Source organism: Jaculus jaculus, chromosome 16, assembly GCF_020740685.1.
Source record: "Jaculus jaculus isolate mJacJac1 chromosome 16, mJacJac1.mat.Y.cur, whole genome shotgun sequence".
Classification (NCBI taxonomy): Eukaryota; Metazoa; Chordata; class Mammalia; order Rodentia; family Dipodidae; genus Jaculus; species Jaculus jaculus.
In genome coordinates, this window is record NC_059117.1 from 53934449 (window position 1) to 53946040 (window position 11592).

Sequence of the window (11592 nt, forward strand, 5' to 3'; positions counted from 1 at the left end):
GGAATTGAACCCAGGCCTCCCACGTGGCAGGCAAGAATTCTACCACTGGACCACCAATGCATCTCTCTCAAATAAAATAATAAAAAATATATGATTGATAGCATCTGTTTCTGCTTCGTGGCTCTCTTGATTTCGTTGCCACCCATCACATTGTTTTTCAGACAAAGGTATCTGGTTTGGACTTTGGTGTTGACTTTGGCTTAGGCATAAAACAGAGAGTTTTGCAAAGGAGCCCACACCAGTCCAGGCCAGTGGTAAACCCACTGTCAAGATAAAAGAATATATGTTAAGTTCAGTGATATTCCAATATATGGTTTAAAAACTACTTGTTTTGGTTTGTGTTTGCTTTTGTGAGGTAGGGTCTCACTCCAGCCTAGACCAACCTGGAATTTACTATGTAGTCTCAAACTCTTGGTGATCCTCCTGCCTCTGCCCCCCACCCCTGCCATTGAGTGCTGGGATTAAAGGGTGCACCACCATGCCTGGAGGCTTACAGAATTACTTCAGGGCTGCAATAGTTGGTCTAGAACCCACTGGGTCTGCGTTATTTGGTGTCTACAGGGATCACCTCCAATACCACTGTAAACCCAGTTCTGGACAGGGAGAGCCCCAGTACCGCTCGATGATTCATTCGTGGCTGCCCTCAGTGGTTTTTCTTTCATATTCCCTTAATTTTTCTTTTTCTCTTTAATTTTCTTTCCTTTTTTTTCTTCCTTTTTTTTTTTGTTATTTGTTTTTTGTTTTTCGAGGTAGGGTATTGCTCTAGCACAGGCTGACCTGGAATTCACTCTATAGTCTCAGGGTGGCCTCGAACTCAAGGAAATCCTCCTACCTCTGCCTCCCAAGTGCTGGGATTAAAGGAGTGCACCACTACACCCAGCTGTTTCCTTTTCTTTCCTTTCCTTTCTTTTTTTTTTTCCAGGTAGAGTCTCACTCTAGCTCAGGCTGACCTGGAATTCACTATGTAGTGTCAAACTGGCCTCGAACTCACAGTGATCCTCCAACCTCTGCCTCCTGAATGCTGAAATTAAAGGCATGCACCACCATGCCCAAGTAAACATTATTTTTTAACAGCTACAAAGTGTGATACACCCTTATGGCGTTTCTGTCTTCCTGTTTGAGGGAGAGGGAGAAGAGCAGTAGTGACCATGAGCACGCAGGGCCGGGCCTCTGCAAAGAACTCCAGATCCTCGGGCCACTTCGGGCGTTTGTCTTTATATTGCTCCTGGGTAGCTGATTGAACCAGGACCGGCAGATTTTGCACGCACGTGACTTTAACTGCTGAGCGATCTCCCCGACCCGCTTATGGTACTTCCTAACCCACACTGATCTGGCTGATTCCCATGCCCCACATCTCCCCTCCTCACTGTGTGAACCAGTATTCCCTTTGTCACTTCCCTGCCTCATGCATTCTGTGGCCTTCCCCACTCCCTCCCTTAAAACCTCTTTTCTCCATTCTCGGGCCCCCTTTAAAAAATATTTTTATTTATTTGTTTGTAAGCAGATCCAGAGAGAGGGAAAGAGGAAGAGAGAGAAAGGGAGAATGGGCACACCAGGGCTTCCAGCCGCTGCAAACTAACTCCAGATGTATGCACCACCCTATACACCTGGCTTTACATGGGTACTGTGGAATTGAACCCAGGCTGTTAGGCTTTGCAGGCAAGTGCCCAAATCGCTGAACCATCTCTCCAGCTTGGGACTCCCTTTAAAAATTAGTTTATTTATTTAGAGAATGGGCATGCCCGGGCCTCCAGTCATTGCAAATGTACTTTAGATGCACATGCCACTGTGCATCTGGCTTTATGTGGGAATTGGGGAATTGAAGTCAGGTGGTTAGGCTTTGCAGGCAAGCACCTTAGCCACAGATCCATCTCTCTACTCCTTCCCCTTCTTAAAAAACGTCTTATTTATTTATGTATTAGAGAGAGAGAGAGAGAGAATAGGCATGCCAGGGCCTTTAGCCACTGCAGACAAACTCCAGATGCATGTACTATCTTGTGCATCTGGCTTAATGTGGGTCCTGGGGAATTGAACCCAGGCAGTTGGGCTTTGCACAGAAGTACCTTTAATGGGCCAATTCTCTGGCCCTTCACGGGGCCCTTTGGATGTTCATCTAAATAGTAGCTCTGGCCCCTTTGAGCCGGTGCTCATCTCATCCTTTCTGTGCTCCTGGCCCACAGAAGGGAGACGGGATGATAGATAAGGAGGAGCTGCAGGAATCTTGTGAGCAGGCCAACCTGCATTTGGACACAGAGCTCCTGGACCAGCTGTTTGACTACTGTGACGTGGATAACGATGGCCTGATCAACTACCTAGAGTTTGCCAATTTCCTTAACTGGAAAGACAAGGTGCTTCTCACGGAGGATGAAACGAGGGTCGTTATTAAAGGTATTGGATTAAAAATTTTTTTTTGTTATTTTTATTTATTTATTTGAGAGCAACAGACAGAGAGAGAAAGAGGCAGATAGAGAGAGGGAGAGAGAATGGGCGCGCCAGGGCTTCCAGCCTCTGCAAACGAACTCCAGATGCGTGCGCCCCCTTGTGCATCTGGCTAACGTGGGACCTGGGGAACCGAGCCTCTAACTGGGGTCCTTAGGCTTCACAGGCAAGCGCTTCACTGCTAAGTCATCTCTCCAGCCCTGGTTTTTTTTTAATACTTAATTAATTTATGTGAGAAAGAGAGAAAGAGAGAGAGAAATAGAGGGAGAGAGAGAATAAATGAACTCCAGATGCATGCACTACTTTGTGCTTTCGGCTTCACACAGGTGCTGGGGAATTGAGCCCCGAGTCATTAGGCTTTGCAGGCAAGTGCCTTCACCACTGAGTCATCTCTCCATCCTGGTATTTGTGTTTTTTTCCCCCGATACTTGATTTAAAAAATTATTTTTTATTTTTATTTATTTTTGTTTTTTAAGGTAGGGTCTCATTCTAGCACAGACTGACTTGGAATTCACTCTGTAATCTAAAGGTGGTGTTGAACTCAAGGCAATTCTCCTACCCTCAGCCTCCCAAATGCTGGGATTAAAGGCATATACCACCACGCCTGACTCTGGTATTTGATTTTTAAAAATTTATTTATTCGCATGGGGAGAGAGAGAAAGAGAGAGAGAATGAGAGAGAGTACCAGGCTCTCCTGCCACTGCAAACAAATTCTAGATACATGCATCACTTTGTGCATCTGGCTTTGCATGAGTACTGGGGGGTTAAACCTGGGCCGGTAGGCTTTGCAAGCCTTTAACCACTGAGCAACTTCTCCAGCTCAACAGTTTTTTTTTTCTTTTCCTGTCAGCTGGATTAAATGGGATTGGAAGACAGGCTGCGGAATTTGGGGAACGGGGCAGCCTCATCTTAGTTCACAATCTTGCTAATTGTATTCAGTCAGGGTTCAAGAGGTCCTAATTCTGGTAGTCATTTTCTACAGTGTCATTTTAAAAATTTTATTTATTTTATTTTATTTTATCTTAGTTTTGAATGGTTTTTCAAGGTAGTGTCTCACTCTAGCCCAGGCTGACCTGGAATTCACTCTGTGGTCTCTGGCTGGCCACAGAGAACTCCCACCTCTGCCTCCCAAGTGGTGGAATTGAAGGTGTGCGCCATCATGCCCAGCTATATGTTTTTGTTTTTAGTGTATTTATTTATTTGTGTGTGTGCTTGTTTGTGTGTTTGGGCATGTACCTACCACGGTGTATGTATGGAGGTCAGAGGATAACTGGTGCATGCCTTTAATTCCAGAACTTGGGAGGCAGAGATGGGAGGATCATCCTGAGGTTGAGGCCATCCTGAGATGACATAGTGAATTCCAGGTCAGCCTGGGCTAGAGTGAGATCCTACCTCGAAGAAAAAAAATAAACTTTTTTTTTTTTTTTTTTTTTTTTTAAAAAAATAAACTTTTAACTCGGGTCTCCAGTCCTCTTGCTGGAGAGATGGCTCAGTGGTTAAGGCGCTTGTCTGCAAAGCCGGACAGCCCATGTTCAGTTTCCCAGCACCCACATAAAGCCAGAAGCACAAAGTGGCGCATGTGTCTGGACTTGTTTACAGCAGCGAGGCCCTGGTGCACCTATTTTCTCCACCCTCCATCTCTCTGCTTGCAAATTAATAAATAAAAACTATTTAGCCAGAAGTCAGGTGTGGCAGCACATACCTTTAATCCCTGCACAAGGGAGGCAAAGGTAGGAGGATCATTGTGAGTTCGAGGCTAGCCTGGAACTGCAGAGTGAATTACAGGTTAGCCTGGGGTAGAGTGAGACCTTACTCTGAAACTTCTGCCCCCAACCAAAAATAATAATAATAATAAATAAATAAATAAATAAAAAATTAAACTAAGACTGGAGTGATAGGTCAGTGGTAAAAGGCTCTTGCTTGCAAAATCTTGCCTTGGTTTGATTCCACATAAAGCGAGATACACAGGTGGCATATCAGTCTGGAGTCCCTGGCAGGTGCCCATTCTCTCTCTCTGCTTGCAAATAAATAATCAATCAAAACCAAAACCAAGCCGGGTGTGGTGGTGCATGCCTTTAATCCCAGCAGTGGGGAGGCAGAGGTAGGAGGATCACTGTGAGTTTGAGGCCACCCTGAGACTACTTAGTGAATTCAAGAACAGCCTGGACTAACTAGAGTGAGACCTTACCTTGAAAAAAACAAAAAGCCAAAACAACAACAAAACCCAAACTAGTCCACCAACCAATGTTCTAAAAAATTTAGTTTTTAAATTCCCCTGGAATAAAGAATTTTTTTAAAAAAGATTTTATTTTATTTATTTATTTCAGAGAGAGAGATACAGAAGAAAAGGCAGAGAGAGAGAATGGGCGCCCCAGGGCCTCCAGCCACTGCAAATGAATGCCCCCTTGTGCATCTGGCTTAAGTGGGTCCTGGGGAATCAAACCGGGGTCCTTAGGCTTCATAGACAAATGCCTTAACTGCTAAGCCATTTCTCCAGCCCTGAAACATTTTTTTAATTGACAACTTCCGTAATTATAGACAACCATGATAATCCCCTCCCTCCCACATGAGATTTTTTTAAGGCTTCTGTAAACTTTTTTAGTTCCGTCTTATATATGCAGTTTGATTTACTAAACCTTTTCTTCACTCTTTGAAATTTTGGTTGTTTCCAGATCTTTAAAAAGTAATTTGGGTAATGCTATGATTATCACCTCTCAAAAAGCTTTCTGTTTCTAATTATGCCTCATTTCTTAGGAATATTATTATTGTCCCAGAAGTAACTGTATTTTCATTTTGCTTTTCTAAATGATTGGACCAATTTGCAGTTTTGTAAGACCCGGCTGGGTGAAAGTTTTCCCCAGCCTTGCGGCTACTGAGGCTTATTTCGGATGTGATCATAATTTAGTTGGTCTGTAACGAGGCCTCCTTTACTTCCGTCTGCAGAACTTGATCACAAGGATTAACTTGTTTTTTAAAGGTTGTTTACAGTTTTATTTCCCTTTGCAATGTCTCTACTCTAAAAAATGAGATAATTAATTACTGTTTTCACTCTCCATCCCCCATTATGTGTTTCTGTAAGGCCAAATCAGAAGCTGGTCTTTGCTGACAATGTGAGCTCCTACTGTGTCTGGGACACCGGTTTCTTTTGCCCACTAGAACAGTAGCAGATTTCCCCCACCTGACAAAATTTTTCAAAGACAACAGTTCTATTTTAGACCCTCTCAGAAACAGAGAGAGTAACAGTATTTTCTTTTTCCTTTCCCCCCCTCCCCTCCCCTCCCCTCCCCTCCTTCCCCCCTCCCCCCTCCCCCCTCCCCTCCCCTCCCCTCCCCCCTCCCCTCCCCTTCCCCCCTCCCCCCTCCCCTCCCCCCCTCCCCCCTCCCCTCCCCCTCCCCTCCCCTCCCCTCCTTCCCCCTCCCCCTTCCCCCCTCCCCCCTCCCCTCCCTCCCTCCCCTCCCCTCCCCCTCCCCTCCCCCTCCCCTCCCCTCCCCTCCCCTCTCCTCTCCTCTCCTCTCCTCAAGCATTTTGTGTGTTTGGTCTCTCCTAATGGAAAGGTGTTCCTGGAACAGCAGAAGGACCCACTGGGCCATGTTCCAGTCAGCTGCTGTCTGACCTTGGCCTGAGCTTGGTGTTCCACAGTGGGGTGTTATCAGTGGCTGGTCCATAACAGTTCAGTTTCCACGTAGGGGACGAGACTTCATGGTTTCTCAGCAAACACGTCTTAGTAACTCACGGTAAACACCGCATAGTAAGATCTTCCTGTGCTCATCCTGCCCCCGTCTCATTTTTCTTGTTTTGTTTATTTTCTTTCTTTATTTATTTGAGAGTGACAGAAAGAGGGAGAGAGAGAGAGACAGAGAGAGAGAGAGAGAGAGAGAGAGAATAGGCGCGCCAGGGCCTCCAGCCACTGCAAACGAACTCCAGACGCGTGCGCCCCCTTGTGCATCTGGCTAATGTGGGTCCTGGGGAATCGAGCCTCAAACCGGTGTTCTTAGGCTTCACAGGCAAGCACTTAACCACTAAGCCATCTCTCCAGCCCCTCATTTTTCTTTTTATTTATTTATGAGAGAGAAGGCATGCGCTTGTGTGTGTGTGCGTGCACTAACAGGCTTTGTAATCAAGTACCTTTAACCACTGAGTCATCTCCCAGACCCTCTCTCCCATTTTCCTTCAAGGAAGAAAACCAGATTGTGCTAATCCTGCTGAGGCTAATGCGGAAGAAATGGAACCAATTCTCCTGATAAAGCCTGAAGACATTGTCTTAAAAGCACCAGGTTGCTCAGAAATGACCGTCCGAACACTGCTGAGACCAAGCGACAAGGTTTCTAAGCACTATACGACAACATCTTCTGAGATCAATGCAGTGGTGGGGGCCGTCCCTTCGCTCTGTAAGTGTGTCGCTTTGTGAGGTTCTTTGTTTCAAGGCAGGGTCTGTAGTCCTTATTTAGTCCCAGGGTGGCCTCAAACTCATGGTGATCCTCCTACCTCTGCTTTCCAAGTGCTGGGATTAAAGGCGTGTGCCACCATTCCTTGGGGGCGGGGGGGGGGGTTGCTGAGCAAGCGAGCAAATGCCAGGACCTCCAGACACTGCAGATGAATTCCAGAGGCATGTGCCACTTTGTGCATCTGGCTTTATGTAGGTCCTGGGGAATCAAACTCTGGTCATCAGGCTTTCTGGGCAAGCGCCTTAACTGTTCAGCCTGGAACTCACAGCGATCCTCCTACGTCTGCCTCCTGAGCGCTGGGATTAAAGGCGTGTGCCACCACGCATGGCCAAACAGTTCTTTTAAAGTACTTATTTATTTGCAAGCGAGAGACAGAGAGAGGGAGAGGGAGAGGGAGAGGAAGGGCAGGGAAGGGCAGGGAAGGGCAGGGAAGGGAAAGGAAGGGAAAAGAAGAAGAGAGACTTGAGTGAATGGGCATGTCAGAGCCTGCAGCTGCTGCAAATGAACTCCAGATGCATGTGCCACTTTGTGCATCTGGCTTTACATGGGTCCTGGGGAATCGCACTTGGGTCACTAGGTTAAGTGCTTTAACTGCGAAGTCATCTCTCCAGCCCCTTTTTTGTTTTGTTGAGGTATGGTCTCACTCTAGCTCAGGTTGACCTGGAATTCACTATGTAGTCTCAGGGTGGCCTTGAACTCACGGCGATCCTCCTACCTCTGCCTCCCAAGTACTGGGATTAAAGGTGTACGCTACCACGCCTGGCAATACTCTCTCTTTGAAATAGGATGTCCCTGGCTTGCCTAGGCTATCCTTGAACTTCTGGGCTCAAGTATATGTCCTGCTTCAGTTTCCCAGTGTCGAAGGAAGTAGAGATGAGTGTGAGGGCTGTGCTGGGTCACGTCCTTCTCTCTATGGAGGCCTTTGAACTTGACTCTCACAGCGTTTCACAGTTCAGACCAGCCACATTTCAAGCGTCCAGCAGCCACATGGCTGGTGGCTGCTGCAGTCTGCAGCCTTGTATCAGAATGCCTGTCCTTTCCTGTCCCGTGACCTAGGTCATCCCGTCTGTGGCGTTCCAACCCTCCGGTCTGATATCCCTGCTCCGCGGATTCGTCGCATCAGTGACCGGACCAATTATGGCGAAGATGGAAATGCTTACTCTCTGCTCCATCCTTCCATCTTCTCCCAGAAGGGAGTGTTTGAGAGAGACGTCTTCAAGAGCAGGTCAAAGGCAGAGGTATGAAAAGTTTGCAAATGACAGTCTCCCACAAAGACGGATATTTTCATCTAATACTATTATTATTGTTACTAGGCTGTTTTTTAAAGAGTCATTTATTTATTTATTTGGCTTTTCAAGATAGGGTCTCACTGTAGCCCAGGCTGACCTGGAATTCACTATGTAGTCTCATGGTGGCCTCAAACTTGCAGCAATCCTCCTACCTCTGCCTCCCAAGTGCTGGGATTAAAGACATGTACCACCATGCCCAGTTTAAGGATTCTTTTTTAAAAAATATATTTTATTTTTATTTGAGAGAGAGGAGAGAATCAGGCAGAGAGAGAATAGGCACACTAGGGCCTCTACCCATTGTAAACAAACGCCAGACACATGCGCCACTTTGTGCATCTGGCTTACATGGGTTCTGGGGAATTGAACCTGGGTACTTTGGATTTTCAAGCAAGCACCTTAACCACTAGGTCATCTGTCCAGCCTTTCTTAAGGATTCCTGATGAAAATGCTATTTGGTTGTGAGATGCCAGCAAACTTTCTTTATTCTCCTAAGTATAATTTCCCCTTCCCTCCACCCTCCCTTCCTCCCTTTCTTCCTTCTCTTTCTTTTTTTATAGAATGGGCATGTCAGGGCATCCAGCCACCTTGTGCATCTGGCTTATATGGGTCCTGGGGAATCAAACCTGGGTCCTTAGTCTTCATAGGCAAGCGCCTTAACTACTTGGCCATCTCTTCAGCTCCAGTTCTCTTTTGTTTTTTGAGGCGAGCCCAACAGACTAACCTTTAGAATTTTGTTTTTAGAGAAAGCGCGCGCATGAGAGAGAGAGAGAGACAGAGACAGAGACCGAGACAGAGAGATAATTGGTGCTCCAGGGCCCCCGCCACTGCAATTGAACACCAGCCACTTGCATGACGTAGTGGGCATGGGCACCCTTGCGCTTGCCTCACCTTTGTGTGCATGCCTTGTGTGGGATCTAGGGAGTCAGACATGGGTCCTTAACCACTAAGCCTTAGCCACTAAGCAATCCCTCCAACCCTGGCATTATTTTTTTTAATGCGAGAGAGCAAAAGCAAGAGAGAGAAAGGGAATCGGAGCACCAGGGCCTCCTGCCGCTGCAATTGGACATGGGGACGTGCGTGCGCATGCAGCCTTGCCCGCTTCTGTCACCTTGTGCATCCGGCTTACATGGAACCTGTAGAGTCGAACGTGGGTCCTTAGGCTCCACAGGCCAGCGCCTTAACCAGCAAACCATCTCGCCCCCTCCCCCCTTTCTAAAATCTTGCGTGAATATTGTTCTGGCCTTAAATGCTTTTTTTGTCTAGATTGCAGGGATACTATCCAACATTGGACTTAAGCTTTCTGAAGAAGAATTCGAAAATGTGTGGAATCTTGCAGCAGGGAAGCACCACCGAGGAGAAGTGTCCGTGGAGACCATCAGAAATGTGTTGGATGAGCTGAAGCATGCTGAGCGGACCAAGTGTAAGACAGCCGTGTGACGTCCTCTACACACCAGAACCCGTCAGTCTGGGTCCGCTGAAAATGTTGTGGTCTTGGTATACACTAGAATCCAGCAAGCGCTCTGGCACGACATGTGTGCCTGTACATGGATAGGCTTAATAAATCAATAGCTTGGATTTTAAAATTCATCTTTTTTATTTAACATTTTTATTTTTATTTTTAGAGAGACACAGAGAGAAAGAGGCATATATATAGAGAATGAGTATGGGTGTGCCAGGGCCTCCAGCCACTGCAAACGAACTCCGGATGCGTGCGCCACTTTGTGCATCTGGTTTATGTGGATCCTGGGGAATCAAATCCAGGCCTTCAGGCTTTGCCAACAAGTGATTTTAACCACTGAGCAATCCATTTGTCCAGCCACCAATTGACTTTTTTGTTTGGTGGTGGGGGGTCGTTGAGGTAGGGTCTTGCTGTAGCCCAGGCTGAGCTGGAATTCACTATGTACTCTTCAGACTGGCCTTGAACTGTCAGCGTCCTCCTAAAATGTGTCTTTTTAATAAAAACTTATTTATTATGTATGGAGAGAGAGAGATAGAATGGTCACACCAGAGTCTCTAATCACTGCAACCAAACTCCAGACACATGTGTTACATCTGGCTTTATGTGGGTACTGGGCCTTTGGCTTTGCAGGCAAGTGCCATAACTGCTGAGCCATCTCTTCAGCTCTGAAAATTTATCTTGTTGCCAATTAAGAAGTATCCAAGAACTTGAGAAGTGCTTGGCCAGCCTTCCACTTCACCATGCTCAGAATTCAGAATGATACCACAAGTTAGGTTAATGTTTAGTAGGCCTGAACACTCACTCCATGGTTTGTGACATCAAGTTTGTAAAATTTTGCCTTCTACATTTTTTTGTGGTGTTTATTTATTATTTATTTGAGAGAGAGAGAGACAGAGAGACAGAGAGAGACAGAGAGAGAGGCAGGGGAAAAAAAGAGGCAGAGAGAGAATGGGCATACCAGGGCCTCTGGCCACTAAAAATGAACTCCAGATGCATGCACCACCTTGCGCATCTGGCTTATGTGGGTACTGGGGGATAGAACCTGGGTCCTTAGGCTTTGCACGTAGGTGCCATAACTGCTAAGCCATCTCTCCAGCCCTGTTGTTTTCTTCAAGGTAGGGTTTCACTCTAACCCAGGCTGACCTGGGACTCACTCTGTTATGGGAAACTGAGTCACATAGAGATGGCAGCAGAGATTCAGTGGAGAATCATAAAATATATTCATGCCAACATGGGCTCAGGGGAATAGCTTTCCAAAGCCTGAGTCCTGAGCTCTGACAGCTCAGAGGTTTTATAGACAATACGGCAGGCAGTCTGACATCACTGTGAATTCTTTACACTACTGGTAGGTTCCAAGTTTCTAAGGTTACATGACTTGGGGACACAAACAGAAAGTTCCTCAGCCATCAGTCAGTGGTAAGAAAGGACAAACGTAGAAGAGAAGGCTGCTTGTTGGGGTGTTTGTGTCTGTGGCCGCACTGAGCAGATAACACAGGAGCAGGCGCGGCTGCGCAGACAGGGAGGAGCCTCAGCTCACGCTGTCTCCCTGGCAAAGCTTGGACAACGGAAGCTGTGTTTTAGAGCAGCATCTGCGCCTGGTTTCCTTGTTCAATTTCTTCTACTGCACTCTATAGTTCCAGGCTGGTCTTAAACTCACAGTGATCCTTCTACCACTGCCTCCCGAGTGCTGGGATTAAAGGTGTGTACCACCATACCTGGCTTAAAATATGTTTGAAGTATTTTATTTGTTTGTTTATTTATTTAAGAGAGAGCGGGGCAGATAGAGAGAATGGGCACACCAGGGCCGCTAGCCACTGCAGACACACTCTAGACTGCGTGTGCCACCTTGTGTATCTGGCTTTACATGGGAACTGGGAAATCAAACTCAGGTCCTTAAGCTTTGCAGGCAAGTGTCTTAATTGCTGAGCCATCTCTCAGTCCTTAAAATATTTTTTAAATA

At 46.5% G+C, this 11592-nt stretch overlaps 1 protein-coding gene across 1 annotated transcript in view; it reads left to right on the top strand.

Moving 5' to 3' along the window:
* Efhb (EF-hand domain family member B) overlaps positions 1–9610 on the top strand; it is a 71510-nt gene extending 61900 nt beyond the window's left edge. Inside the window, exons 10-13 of the mRNA XM_045135660.1 lie at positions 2181–2388; positions 6615–6827; positions 7941–8122; positions 9437–9610. Of these exons, the coding sequence (XP_044991595.1) occupies positions 2181–2388; positions 6615–6827; positions 7941–8122; positions 9437–9610 (777 nt within the window). The remainder of the gene's footprint in view (positions 1–2180; positions 2389–6614; positions 6828–7940; positions 8123–9436) is intronic.
* Positions 9611–11592: the final 1982 nt, after the last annotated feature.